This window comes from Mirounga angustirostris, unplaced genomic scaffold (genome assembly GCF_029215605.1).
Source record: "Mirounga angustirostris isolate CCGP_5_RB_7025 unplaced genomic scaffold, mMirAng1.0.hap1 SCAF_16, whole genome shotgun sequence".
NCBI lineage: Eukaryota > Metazoa > Chordata > Mammalia > Carnivora > Phocidae > Mirounga > Mirounga angustirostris.
This window is the reverse complement of record NW_026991724.1, coordinates 44,929,212-44,948,104: the sequence shown is the minus strand read 5'-3', so window position 1 is coordinate 44,948,104 and position 18,893 is coordinate 44,929,212. Positions and strand designations below refer to the sequence as shown.

Below are 18,893 nucleotides of genomic sequence, written 5' to 3'. Positions count from 1 at the left end.
CTGTGCTTCTGCTTATTATGAGCAACAGAAAGCTAATGAAAGATGAGCTACCCTCACACTATTCAAATTCAAAATGGACCTTGTCACTGTATTAATTCCTGACACAATTCTCTCTCTGTTCTCAATCCTGCATTTGATCACATTTCCAATCTTAAAAGCTTCACAGAGCAGATCTCACCACATTCTGAAACTAACACCAATTTCCATCTTAATCCATGAGAAAATCCAGGTTAATGAGAAAGGCCAAGTTTTTCACGTGTAATACCATCTCATCAAACAACATTCTGACAGGAGAGGTCACTCAAACACATTTCGTGATTTGCAAATGGATCCCTAAAACACTGTTAGAGAAGAGAAGGGCAGTTGAGAAAGACCTGGGACTCATTCCCATCATTCACTAGAATGAGAGTGAGCAGGAGAACAAACACTTGGTGAAGCAAAAAGTCTAGAGATAAGAATACTGAATATTCATATCCTAGAAAACAATGACTGTGGGCGCCGGGGTGGCTCAGCTGGTTAAGTGACTGCCTTCAGCTCAGGTCATGATCCTGGAGTCCTGGGATGGAGTCCCGCATCAGACTCCCTGCTCGGCAGGGAGTCTGCTTCTCCCTCTGACCCTCCCCCCTCTCATGCTCTGTCTCATTCTTTCTCTCTCAATAAATAAATAAAATCTTAAAAAAAAAAAGAAAACAATGACTGTTTCATATAAAGGGGAAGAAGAAACATGAACTCACACAAGGCATGGCTTAGAATTGCAACTTATGAGTCCTCCTCTGGCTTCTCCTCATGGAGAAGTGCAGTCCTGAGAAGACAGGGAAGAAAAAGGAAACCATGAAAAGAGGCCTACTTCTAAATGACTAAGTATTTCCTCCCCTTTTCATGGTGCCTGGACCCTTCCACACCCAAAAATATATACTGAGAAGATCTGCAGAAGCCTAAACAATCTCACCCCTTCCCCAATTCCAGAAAACAGAGATGTAGAAGAATTACTTTATGCTAAAAATCCCCATGATGTTGTTAGGGTTCCCTGACCTGGCCTTAGCAGTTCATCTTTTATAACCTAGGGGACCCTGATCCAGATTTATCCAAGTGGTTCCCACCTCAAGGACACTGATGGGGCCCTCAGGCTTTGAAATCATCTGTTATCTATGTAGGCCAATTCCTAGGAAAAACACTTTCCATGACTAAGATCTGCCTCTTTCCCCCAGTCTCAACACACTATTTACCTCAAGTGCTTCCCTGGCTCATTCTCACATTCCAGTGCAAGAAAGCATGCTGAATGCAAAGCACAGGCTTCATCTAGGCCACATGAAGTCTCACTACACTCACCCAGTAACCAAGGAACAAATCCAAACACTCTCTAACAGAAAACAACTGCCTATTGCATTGAATCATGGCCTTAGCTGAATTCAGGAACTCTGGAGGCAGTACCTCCCTATAATACTGCTTAACATCATTCTGTCTCTAAGTGTCAGGCTAAAGATGGTTTAAGATAGTGGCTGTACAAGAAATAATTTCCACCGAGCACATACCATGTGCTCGATGCCTTATACACATTAACATTTAGTTGATGAACAAACAGGTCTGTGAATTTAACCACCACCACCACCACCATTCTCCACTCCACCAGCTCTAGCATCTTCCTTATATTTCTTTTTCTAACAGCTTTGCTGACATATAATTCACATTTCATAAATTCATACTCTTTAAAATACAAGTAAATGGCTTTTAACAAATTCACAGAGATGTGCAACCATCACAACTATCTAATTTTAGAATATTTTCATTATCCAAAAATAAAACCCATAGGCATTAGCAATTCCATTCTCATTTCCCCAGATCCTGGCAACCACTAATCTACTCCTTGTATCTATAGATTTGCCTATTCTAGATAGACATTTTGTATAAATGAAACTACAATTTGTGTCTTTTGTGACTGGCTTCTTTCACATACTATAATGTTTCAAGGTTCATCTATGTTTCAGCATGGACCAGAACTTCATGCCTATATATCGCCAAATAACATTCCGATGTATGGATAGAGCATCTTTTTTCCCCATTCATTAGCTGATGGACAGTTGCATTGTTTACATCTTTTGTTACTATAAATAATGCTATTAAGAACATTTAGCTACATATTTTCGTGTGGACATATATTTCTTTTCTCTTAGATATACCTAGAAATGAATTTGTGGGGTCATATGGTAACTCTGTTTAACATTTTCAGGAACTGCCAAATTCTGTTCCAAAGCAGCTGCATCATCTTACAATTCCAGCAAAAATCTGTCAAAGTTCCAGTTATTCCACATCCTCACCACCTTTTGGGGTTATAGTCATTTTTGTGAATTTGAAGTGGTATGTCACTGCGATTTTGACTTACATTTCCCTGATGATATTGACCATTTCTATCCCTTCTTTGGAAAAATATGTTTTCCAAATTATTTGCTCGTTTTAAAAACCTGGTTGTCTTTTTATTGTTGCCTTGTAATAATTTCTCATATATTCCAAAATAGAATTCCTTTACTGAACATACAATTTGCACATTTTGGTCCCATTTTGTGGGCTATATTCTCCCTTATTTCATGGTGTCTTTTGAAGCTCAAAAGTTTTTAAATTTGCTAAAATCCTACTTATATAATTTTTGTTCCTTTGGTTGCTTGTGCTTTTGGTGTCATATAAAAAAACGATTATCTAACCTAGGTAATGGAGATCTCCTTTGTTTCCTTCTAAGAGTTTTAAGGTTTTAGCTTTTTTCTTCCTCAAGTTTTTATTTAAATTCCAGTTAGTTAACATATAGTGTAATATTAGTTCCAGGTATAGAATTTAGTAATTCATAACTTACATACAATACCCAGTGCTCATCACAAGTGCCCTCCTTAATACCCACCACCCATTTAACCCATCCCCCCACCTACCTTCCCTCCAGTAACCATCAGTTCGTTCTCTATAGCGAACAATCTGTTTTCTGGTTAGCCGCTCTTTTTCATTTTTTCCCCCATGTTCATCTGTTTTGTTTCTTAAATTCCACATAAGAGTGAAATCATATGGTATTTGTCTTTCTCTGACTTATCTCAATTAGCCTAATACTATCTAGCTCCATCCTTGTTGTTGCAAATGGCAAGATTTCATTCATTTTCATGAATGAGAAATATTCCATTGGATATATAAACCACATCTTCTTTATCCATTCATCAATCAATGGACATTTGGGCTCTTTCCCTATTTGGTTATTGTTGATAATGCTGCTATAAAGAGCGGGATGCATGCATCCCTTTTTTTGAATCAGTGTTTTTGTATCCTTTGGGTAAATACCTAATAATGCAATTGCTGGGTCATAGAGTAGCTCTATTTTTAACTTTTGAGGAATCTCCATACTATTTTCCAGAGTGGCTAAACCAGTTTGCATTCCCACCAACAGTGTAAGAGGGTTCCCCTTTTTTCACATCCTTGCCCAACACCAATTGTTTCTTGTGTTGTTGATTTTAGACATTCCAACTGGTGTGAGGTGGTATCTCATTGTAGTTTTGGTTTGTATTTCCCTGATGATGAGTGATGTTGAGCATCTTTTCATGTGTCTATTAGCCATCTGCATGTCTTCTTTGGAAAAATGTCTATTCATGTCTTCTGCCCATTTCTTAACTGGATTATTTGTTTTTTGGGTGTTGAGTTTGATAAGTTCTTCATAGATTTTGGATACTAACCCTTTATCAGATATGTCCATTTGCAAATATCTTCTCCTGTTCCATAAGCTGACTTTTACTTTTGCTGATTGTTTCCTTTGCTGTGTAGAAGGTTTATTTTGATGAAGTCCCAATAGTTCATTTATGCTTTTGTTTCCTTTGCCTCAGGAGACATATCTAATAAAACTGCTACAGCCAATGTCCAAAAGGTTACTGTCTGTGTTCTCCTCTAGGATTTTGATGGATTCCTGTCTCACATTTACGTCTTTCATCCATTTTGAATTTATCTTTGTGTATAGTGCAAGGAAGTGGTCCGGTTTCATTCTTCTGCATGTGGCTGTCCAATTTTCCCAACACCATTTGTTGAAGGGACTGTCTTTTTTCCATTGCATATTCTTTCCTGCTTTGGCGACAATTAGTTGACCATAGAGTTGAGGGTCCATTTCTGGGTTCTCTGTTCTGTTCCATTGGTCTATGTGTCTGTTTTTGTGCCAGCACCATGCTGTCTTGATGATTACAGCTTTGTAATACAGCTTGAAGTCCGGAATTGTGATGCCTCCAGATTTGATTTTCTTTTTCAGCATTACTTTGGCTATTTGGGGTCTTTTCTGGTTCCATACAAATTTTAGGATTGCTTCTTCTAGCTTTGTGAAAAATGCTGATGATATTTTGATAGGGATTGTATTAAATGTGTAGATTGCTTTGGGTAAAATAGATATTTCAACAATATTTGTTCTTCCAATCCATGAGCATGGAATATTTTTCCATCTCTTTGCGTCTTCCTCAATTTCTTTCATAAGTGTCCTATAGTTTTCAGATTACAGATCTTTTACCTCTGGTTAGGCTTATTTCTAGGTGTCTTATGGTTTTTGGTGCAGTTGTAAACGGGACTGATTCCTTGATTTCTCTTTCTGCTGCTTCATTGTTAGTGTATAGAAATGCAACAGACTTCTGTGTGTTGATTTTATATCCTGCAATTTTGCTGAATTCCTTTATCAGTTCTAGCAATTTTTTGGTGGAGTCTTTTGGGTTTTCTACATAGAGTATCATGTCATCTGCAAAGGGTGAAAATTTGACTTTTTTTTTGCCGATGTGGATGCTTTATATTTCTTTTTGTTTACTGACTGCTTTGCATATATATTTTTTTCCTACTATTTTCTGTTAATTTTTTTAAGTCTTAGATTTTTTTCTGTACCAGCATAAACAGGTATCATTAGAGAAGGATGTGAGATTTGGGATAACTTAATAGAAATCCCAGTTCAAGGGCATTTTCTTCTTTGATACTGTGATGTGCAATGTTCCTAGTAATAGATTCTTTTTGGGAGTAGGATTTTGTAAGAGTTTTGACTAATTACAAAGTTAGAGAGCATAATCCCTCCGAGACTACCCTCAACTCTGACACGAACTATAAGCTCCCCAAACCAGCTAAGGCCAACTGAGAGTTTAAAACTACTCTCAAGTTCAAAATTCACTAGGATTCATACCTATTCACTGAAAGCTATTATGCTCACAGTTACATAGGAAGTTATTATATGAAAAAAGATACAAATTAAACTCAACTTAGAGAAGAAACACATAGGGCAAATTTCAGGAGAAATACCAAACATGGAGCTTCCATGTCTTTTTCCATGGTGTCAGGATGTGTTACTCTCCTGACATCAATGTGTGATGAAATGCATGGAGTATTGCCATTCACAGAAAGTCACCTGAGCCTCAATTTTTGAGTTTTTATGAGAGCTCCAGATGTGGGGATGGCTCATTGACTATGTCATTGATCTGTCTCCAGGTCAATTGATATCCTGTGACCCAAAGCCCCCACTCTTGGTCACACTGTTGTCCTTTCTCACATGGCCAACCATTACCCTAACGTTATACAGGTGTGGCCAGTCCCTACCCTACATCATATTGTTAGATTATACTGTGTGACCTAAGGCTTCCAAGCAAACAAAGATTCAGGCATCACATTCCAAGGGCCCAGAGATTACCTCCCAAAAGTAGTAAAATGACCAGACCTCTCTTTGGCAAGGCCAAACTCTTAGCTACATAAATTCTGTCACTTCTGAATCTGTGACATTCTTTTGGTTCTGAAAAGCATTTAGTTTCCAACACTTGATTCCTTTTTTCCTTTCACTATCATCCTTGAAAGCATGCCTTTTCTTTTTATATTGCTTTCCCCCTCCTCAAGGAGTGGGCATTTCCTAAGAGTGCCATCTTTCATCTCACCATTTTCAAGAATCTTCCTTTCAATCAAAAGGCAATACTCTAACAGGGTCAGTCATGTTGTCAGTATGTTCCCACTCAAGATGGACCTCTATATTCATGGGATTAAGTTATCCATTTTCCAACACTACAATGTATCTCTCACTTTTCTCTCCCTAACTCTTCAGTCTAGTATGGACACCAGAGTTGATCTGCCTGTTTGGGGTATGTATTTCTCCACTTACATAGAAACTGAAGTTTATAGTAACCTCTAGCTTTGAATAAGGCTATAGGCATAGGCTGTTATATGCAGTTTTAATTGTTTTCCTTGTTGATTCATATGGTTTTTAAGGGATATTTGGGAAGATATAAGCCCTCTTAATTTCTTTCAATTCTTTCAAAATTATAAAGAGAAAATCCAGTGAAAATTGTGAGATATAAAAACTGACCCAAATATTTGGAAATGTCATATTTGATAAAGGTGGCATCTTGTATCAGTGGGGAATATATGGACCTTTAAAAAGGTGATGATGGAATAAGTAGTCATTTGAAAAATGAAAAAACTGGACTACTCCTCACAATATATCAGATTAAGCTCCAGATCAAGCTGCTTGTGAAATGTAAAAACTGAGGGGTGCTTGGGTAGCTCAGTCAGTTAACCATCTGCCTTTAGCTCAGGTTGGGATTGAGCCCTGAGTCCAGGCTCCCTGAGCAGGGAGCCTGCTTCTCCCTCTCCTCCCCGCTTGTGCTCTCTGTCACTATCTCTGTCTCTCTCTCAAATAAATAAAACCTAAAAAAAAAAAAAAAGAAAGAAATATAAAAATTGAAATCATATAAGAAGCAGCAATGCCTGGATTTTTCTAAAATTCAGGAGTTAGAGAAACTTACCTGCCGTAAGCCAAATCTATAGGTAATAAGGGAAAGATAGATATTTAACTACAAAAAAAATTATTTTAATTGGGGAAACACCATTAGCAAAAGATAAATGGCAACCTGGAAAAGGCATTTGGAACTTATATTACATAGAAAAGGTTAACAAATATTACATAAAATAGCCTTAAAAGCAGAAAAGGAATAATACTCCTACAGAAAAATGGACAAAAGAAATGGACAGTTCATAGTAAAATAAATGCAAATACACTAAAGTATATAAGGAGATGTTCAACTTTGCTCACTATTACAGAAATGTTAATTAAAATTACACTGAGAGGGGCGCCTGGGTGGCTCAGTTGTTGAGCGTCTGTCTTCAGCTCAGGTCATGGTCCCAGGGTCCTGGGATCGAGCCCCACATCAGGCTCCCTGCTCTGCAGGAGGCCTGCTTCTCCCTCTCCCACTCCCCCTGCTTGTGTTCCCTCTCTCGCTGTGTCTCTCTCTGTCAAATAAATAAATCTTAAAATGAAAAAAAAAATATATATATATATAAAATAAAATAAAATAAAATTACACTGAGAGAACAATGTCACTGGAAAATATCCAAAAGTTTGCTGGTATATTGCTGGACGACCTATGGGAAATCCAGTAACAAAATGCTGATTGAGTAAATGTACAACCTCAAAGGAGGGGAATTTAGCAATAATCAGGAAATTATAGAAGCATTTAACCAGTGATCCAGTTGTCCTACTCCTAGTAATTCCTTTCAAAGATAAGCTAGCAGGGCACCTGGGTGACTCAGTCAGTTAAGCGTCTGACTTTTTATTTCAGCGCAGGTCATGATCTCAGGGTCATGAGATCAAGCCCCACATCAGGATCCGTACTCTGTGTCTGCTTGAGATTATCTCTCCCTCTCTCTGCCCCTCCCCCCAATCACATGCACACGCTCTCTCTCTAAATAAAATCTTTCGCAAAAAAGGAAAAAATAAAGCTAGGAACATCCCAAAAGATAAGTGCTGTTGAACTTTTTTATTTATATATTTTGTTGATTTTTTTTTTCTTAATAATTTCTAATTTTAGAATACTTCCACATTTTGTTGTTTCCCTGTAGACAATTATCTGCTAATCAATTTTTTGTTGCTTTTCAATGGTTAGACTTTTTACTTTTTTCCTCTAGTCTTAGTGCAGTGCCTACAATCTGAAATAAATGTTGGATAAAAATAGGGACATCATTCTTTATTCCTGATTTTTCCTTAAGGGCATACATTTTTAAACAACTTTGTTGAGATTTAATTCACATGCCATACAATTCACATTTTTAAGTGTACGAGTCCATGGTTTTTAGTATATTCACAGAATCCATTACCACAGTTTTAGAACATTTTCATTATTCCAAAAGAAACCCTGCAACCATTGGTCACCATTCCTCCAGACATTTTCCAAAGCAACCACACCATTTTATATTCTCTCTTTATATTGATATTCTTTGTATATTTTATACTCTCACCAGTTGTGTGTGAGGGTTCTAATTTATTCACTTTTTTTTTTTAAGAGAGAGCACATGCATGTGAACGGGAGTGGGGGTAGGGGGTAGAGGGGCAAGGAGAAAGAGAATCTCAAGCAGGTTTGATGCTCAGGGCAGAGCCTACGCAGGGCTCCATCTCTTGACCCTTAGATCATGACCTGAACAGAACTCAAGAATTGACTAAGCCACCCAGGGGCCCCTCTTCACATCCTTCTTAACACTTGTTACAGTCTATCTTTTCTATTGTAGCCATTCCAGTCAGGGTGAGTGATATTGCTCTGTGGTTTTGATTTTTATTTTCCTGATGGCTAATGATGTTGAGTACCTTGTCATTTGCTTAATAGCAATTTGTATATCTCCTTTAAAGAAATGCTATTCAGGATACTTTGTCCATTTTTAATTGGGTTGTTTAACTTTTTATTATTAGGTGGTAATGTATCTTTATATATGCTGGACACAAGTCCCTCATCAGAAAAATAATTTGCAATAATTTTGCCCCATAATGTGTTTGGGTTGTCTTTGACTCTCTCTTGACAGTGTTCTTTGAGGCACAAAAGTTTTTAATTTTAATGAAGTCCATTTATCTACTTTTTGTTTTGTTGCTTGTGGCATATATAAATATAAATACATCTAAAGCACACTAATGTGCTTTCTTACAGTACATTTTAAAAGATGGAATAAACCATAAGAGAAAAAAGTGACTACTTTTTGAAGGAAGAGATGAAATTAAACCTTGTTTTGCATATTTGACTTTGGGGCCACATAAATACTTTATATAATTATAGGAAAAAATTAAATTTTAAAAGAGCAATCTCTAAAAATTAAAACAAATCTTTGATTCCAATTTGTGGCACATCTCAAGAAGAACTATTCCAAATGACTCTAGCATACAGTAATTGATTCCATATCCCCAGTGGAATATACCTTAAAGAACAAGAAGATTATAATAAACAAACAAACAAAAACAGAAAACTGTTTTCAGTAATCAAATCACTGAGTATTATTTTTGAGTGTTCTTTATAAAGTGTGGAAGAATCATAGTATTTATTCCATATTTTATAAAGTGTGGAATAAAGAACTGTCCTTTTTCTGTTCCATGATCTCATCCAGAACACACTACATTAACTCTCATATCTCTAGGCTCCTTGGGGTTGTGACATTTATTTTTTAATCTTCTAAAAGATACATATATACTAGCTTTATAAAGCCACAGAAACAATGATCAACCCTGTAGCAATGAATATCCTAGCACCTAGAATATAGTCTTGAAATGCCATTTCCCATTAATATGAAGGAGGCTTGAATCAGGAAATGGACAAGAACCTCTAACAGGGTAATAATGCTTGATTTTTGGTTTTGTTTACAATTTATGTTTACAATTTCAATTAAATTTAATTCAATACAATTCAGGTACTCCGGATCCCTGCCATAGGACAAGTCCTATTTGGGGCATTATTCAGCCAATGAGCTCAGAAACAGAGGGTAGAAATGCATAATGATAAAATAACACTATGAGTCTTCTGTTTTTCCTTTTCTAAAGTCAAATTTAACTCCAATAAATTCCATCTACCCATTTCTTTTTCCTGAACAAGCTATCAAATTTATAAGAGGCCTTTTCACATAAAAGGTGAGGGTCTGATTTGAAATAGTACTAGAAATCTGACAACTGTTTAGAAACAAAGTAACAGCATTTCTCCTTCATGGGTGTTACAGGAAATTTGATTTCCATTAAGTGTGTGTTTAGAAGGCAGGTATGTGGGCAGTGCTTGCTTAAAAATTACAGCTGGCACCTACTCTCTGTAAAAATGAAATCATCTCTATTAGCGTGCACTAAATCAGATATTGAATTTCACCTTTTAAACTCTGCTCCTATTTGGTACACCCCTTGTCTCATTTTGGAAATAAAGTTTCACTGGAACTTAGCCACATCCTTTTGCTTATGTATTCTCTATGGCTGCTTTCACTCTACAACAAAGTTGAGTAGTTGCAACTGAGAATGTATGACCCATAAACCTAAAACATTAGCTAGATAGTCCTTTGCAGACAGTCTGTCGATTCCTGACTAAGAAGATCTACTGAAAACCAAGAAAGCTAGCAATGACTACTAAGATCAAGTCAAAAGGACCCCTGAGTCAACCTGAAAAGGCTCCAAATGGTCAAATATGGCACAATACTAATTTAAGTATACATAAATAACTGCAACAGATTGAAACACGTAAGTATCAAAATCCACAGTTATAATGATAGTAAAAAATAACAATCACTGTCCCCCAGGAGAGAATGCTAGCAAACCATTATTTCATTATGATTCATTATTTCCTCATTTTGAAAACTGTTAAGTTAGGAGAAAAAAAATCCGTCTTGCCTACCTTAAGGAATCTGTACCTCAAGATAACCAATCAGTTCATACAGGGAATTTTCACTTTATATAATTAATAGAGATATAATTAATTAGACTATAACTATTTAGCAATCTCTAATGAAATAATAATAGAAAATATCACAAAAAGAGGCAAGCAGACATCATGTGCCTCTTCATGGAAGTATACACTAGGATCAATATAGTCATTTTGCCAAAAAAAGGGGGGAGTGGAAATGGAGGGAACACACTAAACCCGATGAAGCCTCTAGGTCTAACCTTGAACTAGAGAAATATAGAAGAACATGTTAATGATGACAGATCGTGGGAAACTTTACTGGACAAATCACCCAGCTTCTTCAAGAAATACGTTGAAAGGAAAGAGAGAGGGCGCCTGGGTGGCTCAGATGGTTAAGCATCTGCCTTTGGCTCAGGTCATGATCCCAGGGTCCTGGGATTGAGTCCCGCATCGGGCTCCCTGCTCCTTGGGAGCCTGCTTCTCTCTCTCTCTCTCTCTGTCTCTCATGAATAAATAAATAAAATCTTTAAAAAAAAAAAGAAAGGAAAGAGAGAAAGAAAGAAAAAGAAAGAGGGGCGCCTGGGTGGTTCAATCAGTTGGGCGTCTGACGCTTGGTTTCAGCTCAGGTCATGATCTGGTGGTCGTGAGATAGAGCCTGGAGTTGGTGTCGGGCTCCATGCTCAGCACGGAGTCGGCTTCAGATTTGGTCTCCCTCTTCCTGTGCCTCTTCCCCCACTCACATGCTCACTCTCTCTCTCTTAATTAAACAAGAATAAGAAATTATAGATTTTTAAAAAGACTTTAAAAAGACTTATGAACCAGGGCGCCTGGGTGGCTCAGTTGGTTAAGCGACTGCCTTCGGCTCAGGTCATGATCCTGGAGTCCCGGGATCGAGTCCCGCATCGGGCTCCCTGCTCGGCAGGGAGTCTGCTTCTCCCTCTGACCCTCCTCCCTCTCATTCTCTCTGTCTCAAATAAATAAATAAAATCTTTAAAAAAAAAAAAAAAAAAAAAAAAAAGACTTATGAACCAATCACAATGCATGGATCTTATTTGGGCCCAGATTCAAAGAAATCTTAAAATTAAAAACAAAGTTATTTGCTCTGTGCGGAAATCTAAACTCTAACTTGGAAATCTGATATTAAGGAAATATTATTTATTTTTTTATGGAGATTAATGGTATTTGATTAAGTTCTTAAAAGACCATCATTGATATACACATTTATGGAAGGAACGATACAGCTTCTGGTACGTGCCTCAAAATAATCCTTGGTAAGTAGAGGTACAGATTAAACAAGATCAGCCATGAGTCAGTCATTACTGAAACTGAGCAAAGTGGTGCACAGATGTTCACTGCTGCTTTGTCTATTTTTGTACATGATTGAATTTTTTACAATGAAGAGTTAAGGAAAATGCTGATCAGGGCTTAGTAAACTGATTTTACCACACACAAAAATCAGGTAACAACACCACAGCTTGAAAAACCCTGTAATAGCATATTAATAATTTCCTTAAACTTTCCAACAACCAGCAAAATACCTTGAATAAAACATAAAATCAGAAAATATTGTTAAAAAAGTGATAATACAAGGGACAATATAGCAAAAACTATGAAAATTTAAAGTCCACATAAACACTGTTGAAAAACTAGCATTCATTCTACCAACAAACTCATTGATAGGCTAAATGACATATATTCAAGGATATTTATCCCACCATTGTTTATAACAGCAAAAGACTAATAGCCATCTGAAAGTTCATTAATAAGGGTTAGTTCTTAAAATTATGGAATTATGTAATATCGTGCAGCCATAAAGTGAAGAAGTCAATCATGTACTAAAGGATATATAGAATTCCCCTGGAAGTACTCAAGAACCTAGGCACACTGGTTGCTTTCTAAGGAGGAAAAGCTCATATTTAGGGGCAGGGCTGGGAAGGAGAATTCACTGTATACTCTTCTGAACCTTTTAAATACTTAGAAGATGATCTCTTAAACAATGAAATTGAAAAGAAAATACTCAAAGTCAAGGCTTTCAAATTCCACTCTGAGAGATGTATTCCATTCCTTCAAAAATCTTAGAAAAAGACTAAGTATAAAAATGGAATTGAAATGTTTGCCCAGTGAATATGTGTACCTCAGGTCATAAGGAACAAAATGGAGTGGAATAACCTCATTGGGTCCATTCCTTCTTGGCCCCATTATTCTTTGGAATAGCCAGGCCCAAAGAGCAGAACAGTAAAAGGATCCTTGTTATGGAGTTTCAAAAGAAAGAAAGCCATGTTCCCGTATGGTGAAAAACCAGAAAACACTTCAGAGACAGAAGAAAGAATAACAGCTTACCTTGGATAAAACTCTCAGTTGTCCAACAGCGGCTCTTCCCTTAGTCTCTGGTCACCTGTGTAAGACAAGTCCATTAATTGGTAAGACATAAAGAATCGTGAGACACCAAGCCTTTATCTGAGCTCAGACTAACTTGTTAGAAACAAGCAACTACTTCCACCCCACTCCCACCCCTCTTGAACTAAATAAACATTCAGAGGAAGGTCAGTGAGAGACTTGAGCAATGCTGCCCTCTCTGAGAACCAAAGTGAAAGTGGAGAATCCCCACAAGTCTCCCCAGGTGATTTCCTGAGGGAAGAGGCTAGAATCTTACAACCCCAGCTTTTTTCCTCCTTTTTTCTCAGGCTCTCCCCTGAACTTGGGGCTGTTTCTGGCTCTTAAAGATTTTTTTTTTATTTTTTATTTATTTTATTTTTTTATTTGACAGAGAGAAAGAGACAGCTAGAGAGGGAACACAAGCAGGGGGAGTGGGAGAGGGAGAAGCAGGCTCCCGGCCAAGCAGAGAGCCTGATGCGGGGCTCGATCCCAGGACCCTGGGATCATGACCTGAGCCGAAGGCAGACGCTTAACGACTGAGCCACCCAGGTGCCCCCTGTTTCTGGCTCTTAAATCTCAATATGAAATCAGGTTTGTGACTTGGAGATAAATTTCTTTATCTGGAATCTTTAATCTGGGATTCACCTTTCTATCTTCCCACATCAGACAGGGACATTTCCAGGGAACCTGGGCCCCCATGACTACAAGGAGAGGGGGCAGCTGTAACAGCACTCCAGCCAGTCTTAAGGCTTACTTGCTTCAAGTTAACACACTCCTTGCTTGCTGACTTAAGTCCCTTGATCTGTGACAGAACTAGTTTGCTTTCTTTGAGACAGGCAGACCACTGGCCTTCAGGAATAAAGGACGGGAACCTTCCCAGGCCACAGAGGCCAGCAAGTCTGTTTGAAGTCCCTTCAGTTCTCTGATTAGCCCAGCAATCTTTTAGCAAAATGTTTTTCTTTTTTAAGGTCACACAAATGATTTTACTGACCTCCCTCTGCGCATCTGTAGATTTTGCCCTCCTTTTCAGAAAAAACAGAGTATTCTTGAACAACCCCTGGGTACGAAGGAACAAGACCTTCTCGCACAATCCAGCAAAAAGCAGAGCACCAAGGAACTAGAATTTCTTGTACAACCTCCAAGGACCAAGATTAACTCTATAGCTGGCATCAAGTCTGCGTGTCATCAAGAATGTCACAGACCACCGCGCTCCCTTAACCGATTAAACCCCTTTAAAAATCTCGGGGCCAAAAATAAACAACAAAACGAAACAAAACAAAACAAAAAAAGAAAATAAAAATAAAAATCTCTGGGCCAGGAAGAAACCTGAGTTGGCCTTTGGACAAGAGTCTGCCTCCTTCCCCAGTGGCCGGCCTTCCTTAAAAGGAATTTGATTCCTTTCCAGTCAAAACTCTTGAGTATTGGCCTTTCCAGCCACCGACAGGCCAATCTGGGTTTCCGCAACGCAGCCAGCCACAGAGACCCCACAACCACAAGCTTCCAGAAACCCTCAAACCCACAATTGGCCTCAGGGTGACCATTTCTCTATCATTGCTCCCTCCCCCACCCCCCACCCCCAATTCGGCTCCCAGCCAGACACAGTTGGGAGGGGCCGAACTCATAAAAAGTCAATGACACAAGTAAAGGAGGAGTCGATCTCACAGCTTTACACAAGCACTCACACAGCTGGAGACACAATTACCACTCCTTCATGTGGTCACACATAATCATGCAGTCCCACAGGCACATTACGTCACACACACACACTCTGACGTGTTAATGGCTGAGGCTCCGCACACAGCCGGTCTCGGTCCCCGGGCTCAGACACGCCTCACCTTCAGCTTCCCCGGCGTTCCCCTCACGTTCCGCCAGACCTGAACGAACCCACGGGCCGCGCGCTTCCCGCGCCGGGGCGCTGTGCAGCTCGCTCCGGCACAACGGCGCTGACCACCTTAGAAGGAAGTGACGTCACTCCCGGAGGCCTCTGGAAAGTGTAGTCCAGAACACGAAAGACCCCCAAAGAGGTTCGACCCGAGTATTCCTCCCCCGGCGCCAGCCCTCGACCCCTGCTCCTCCACTCTCTACGGCGAAGCACTGCGACTGCGCAGTCCCGGCTGCGCACCCGGCAGCCCAACTCGCATTCAGCCGGAAGTTTATTTTCCGCCCCGGGGACTTCTGGGACTTGTAGTGTGACCTAGGAGCCCTGGAGGGCGGAGCGGGGCGGTCAGGAACCCTCAGCCGCAGCTTGGAGCAGGCTGCGGGAGGTGCCGCCGCAGAGTCCAGAAGACCTGCGGGGGTCGGGGGCGATCGGAGTCTGACAAGAAGAGGAATGCCTGGGCCCTAACTGCAGCCAGGCTTGTGGGGAAGGAGAGGGGGAAAGTGACGCTTCAGTGCTGGTCTGAGTGCGTCTGCTTCGGTTTATCACCTCGGGTGTGGTTGTGTTGCTATGCCTGAGACTGTTTCACGATTTCTTTTTAAATAATAAAAAATAAGTTGGGTGTTTAAAGTACAGTTTTTGAATGTAACACGCAAAAAAGTGTCCAAATCATTAGAGTAAAGCTGGATACATTTCCATAGATTGCTCAGACTTGTGTACTCGTGTAGCATCCCAGAAGTCCCCTACCTGCCTCCTGTAAAGTCTCCATCTGATTTACAACAACATAGATTAGTTTTGCCTGATTTTGAACCTTACATAAATGTTATCATATTGTGTATACACTTTTCCCCCCTTTAGTCTGACTTCTTTTGACAAATATTTCGTTTGTGAGATTAATCTATAAAGTTTGTTTATTCTCATTGTTGACGGTACTTGGCTTGTTTTCAGCTTGGGGCTACTAGGAATAGTGCTCCATGAACATTCTTGTTTGTAGTCTTTTGCTTTGTATACGTGTCGTCTTGGTTACATATATATCTAGGAGGGGCGTTGCTGGGTCATAGGATACACATATATTTAGCTTTAGTAGATACTGCCAAACTGTGTTCTGAAGTGGTTTCCCAATTGCAGTTCCACCAGCTCTGTATGATAGTTCCAATTGTTCTGCATCCTAACACACGTAATATTGTATGCCTTTTTTTTTTTTTTTTAACTTTCTGGTGGGTGTATGGTTGTTTTAATTTGAATTCCCCTGATGTATACATTTGTATATCTTCTGTAACAGGCAAAGATACCCAACCAGCTTTAGCATTTATTGTGGACAAAGAAAAGGACCAAGAGGATCCCCTTGCAGAGGTCTGTGTTGTACATATTGATGTTGATACAACGCCTTCAATATTGCCTCTCCAAACCTTACCGTACCCTTTAAGAACAAATAGGAGGGGTGCCTGGGTGGCTCATTTGGTTAAGCCTCCAACTCTTGATTTCAGCTCAGGTCATGATCTCAGGGTTAAGAGATGGAGTTCTGCTTTGGCTCTGTGCTGAGTGTGGAGCCTGCTTAAGATTCTTTCTCTTGGGCGCCTGGGTGGCTCAGATGGTTAAGCGTCTGCCTTCGGCTCAGGTCATGATCCTGGAGTCCCTGGATCGAGTCCCGCATCGAGCTCCCTGCTCGGCAGGGAGTCTGCTTCTCCCTCTGACCCTCCTCCCTCTCCTGCTGTCTCTCATTCTCTCTCTCTCAAATAAATAAATAAAATCTTAAAAAAAAAAAAGATTCTCTCCCTCTCCCTTTGCCCCTCCACTGCTTGTGCATGCTTGTGCACATGCACGCACACACACTCTCTCTCTCTAAAAAGAAAAAGAAAAAAGAACAAAAAGGAAAGGAGTAACAAAAAGGAGTAACAAAAAGGCAAAGGTCGGGCGCCTGGGTGGCTCAGATGGTTAAACGTCTGCCTTCGGCTCAGGTCATGATCTCAGGGTCCTGGGATCGAGTCCCGCATCGGGCTCCCTGCTCCTTGGGAGCCTGCTTCTCCCTCTGCCTTTCTCTCTCGCTCTCTCATGAATAAAAAAAAAAAAAAAAAAAAAAGGCAAAGGTCTGTCCTTCCTGAGGAGGGACCCAAACCACATGCACTAGTCAAAGTATGTTGGGGACTTGACAGTGACCAAGTTTGCCAAACATTTTAAGCACTTATGGACTTGGAACCTAAGTTACTATGATGCCAGGAAATGCCCTTGGTCATGGTCAGAAAAATTACTTGAACTGGATTTAGAAATAATTTTCCAGTTGACAGTATAAACTTATAGGTGGGTTCTTTTGGGCCAGTATCAACTCAGGTGGTTGTGACTGATATTGCTGAATGTATTGTGGAAATAGATGTGTTAATTATAGGTAATAATTCTCTTGATCATAAGGGATGTTCCCAATGGGGAAATGCCACAATTAGAATAATGGTTGTGGCACAAGGACACAACCCAGAGCCTATGAGACCTCTCCAGTGTAGTCACATAGTTACTGTGAAGCCGTACAGGAGACCAGGGAAGGGGATCAGGGGAGGAGAAGGGGTCAGAGGTCACTATAATGATCAAATAGCTAATGGAGGCAGAGGTGTTTAAAGACACTATATCACATAACAGCCCTCAGTGACCGGGGGAAAAGCCGATATTATTTGGCACGTCACCATGGACTCCCACAAGCTCAATTTGGCAGTAATATACTGGTACATGCAGTTCCAGATTTAACAATCATAGAATCCATAATGCAGACCGAAGGTCTTGTTTTGCAGTTGTAGACATTGCTAATGCTTTCTCAGCATCCCATTGCCTCCTGAAGATTAGCGCCAATTTGCCTTCACAGGTTTTAATTACCTTTATTTTATCATGTTGCCATAGGTTATCCTAAACTCTCTATAATTTATCACTAGTGGATAGGCTTAGCCCTAAAAAAAAAGCTGAAATATCACCAGATATGTCTTGGTACCCTTACATCGATGGCATTATTCTGACTGAAAGGGCTAAAGACAGCGTGTAGACTGCCTTTCTTTCTTCTTCTTTTTTTTTCTTTTTAAAGATTTTATTTATTTAACAGAGAGAGACACAGCGAGAGAGGGAACACAGGCAGAGGGAGTGGGAGAGGGAGAAGCAGGCTTCCCGCCGAGCAGGGAGCCCGATGCGGGCCTCGATCCCAGGACCCTGGGATCATGACCCGAGCTGAAGGCAGACGCTTAACGACTGAGCCACTCAGGCGCCCCTAGACTGCCTTTCATGAGATGAGTCAATATATGAACCAGAGCTGGAAGATTAACATCCCAACAAGATACCTGGGCTAACCACGCAAGTAAGCCACTTGGGAACCGTGTGGGCTGATGCTCAGAGAAAAAGCCCTGACCTTGTTAAAGAAAAACTGTTGATCTTAATACCTCTAGCAAACAAAAATGAGGCACAACATCTGCTGGCTTGTTCCGGTGTTGGAGGCTCTCCATACCTCACACGAGGATGAGAATCTTGCTGAACTCATCGTATCGGATCGCTCAAAAGAGGCCCTGTCACACTGTAGATGCAGCCGTGTCAGATGCGGTGTCTGGCCCAGCACTTTGGACTTCTTGGGAGCTTTGGAACACTAACATTCCTGAGTATTCCTGGGCCTGGTTCATGTACTTACCAGCTAAGGATGTAGTAGACCACTGCCACTGGGCAGCCTCAAAGAAAACTGCTTAAAACTGTGTGTGGCTAAGAGAATTCTGCATAATGGGAGGAGCTGTAGGCTGTTGTGCTCCCCTGGAAAATATTCCCCCAAATGCACCTTGTGACATTTTCACTGATTCATGGGCAGTAGCCAATGGACTGGCAATGTGGTGTGGTGCCTGGCAGTGGGACAACTGAATGATCAAATTTTAGCCTCTTTGGGGATGAAGCATTATGATAGCAGACTGCACGAGACCCACATCCTGTTTGTGACCATGTGGATGCCCATGGTAAAGGACCTTACAAAGATGAAC

The 18,893-nt window shown here is 40.1% G+C and overlaps 1 protein-coding gene across 5 annotated transcripts in view; it reads right to left on the bottom strand.

The window, feature by feature from the left end:
- LOC123855589 (zinc finger protein 345) overlaps positions 1-15,389 on the bottom strand; it is a 52,968-nt gene extending 37,579 nt beyond the window's left edge. For 3 of the 5 annotated variants that reach the window (XM_064581349.1, XM_045891346.3, XM_064581350.1), the window contains exons 1-3: positions 14,864-15,384; positions 12,993-13,047; positions 735-802 (exon numbers count right to left, since the gene is read on the bottom strand). In XM_064581349.1, coding sequence (XP_064437419.1) covers positions 735-743 — 9 coding nt within the window. In that variant the 5' untranslated portion in view covers positions 744-802; positions 12,993-13,047; positions 14,864-15,384. Of the gene's footprint in view, positions 1-734; positions 803-12,992; positions 13,048-14,863 lie in introns of all 5 variants that reach the window. The other 2 variants (XM_045891347.3, XM_045891345.3) reach the window with 2 other exon arrangements.
- Between the last annotated feature and the right edge of the window lie 3,504 nt (positions 15,390-18,893).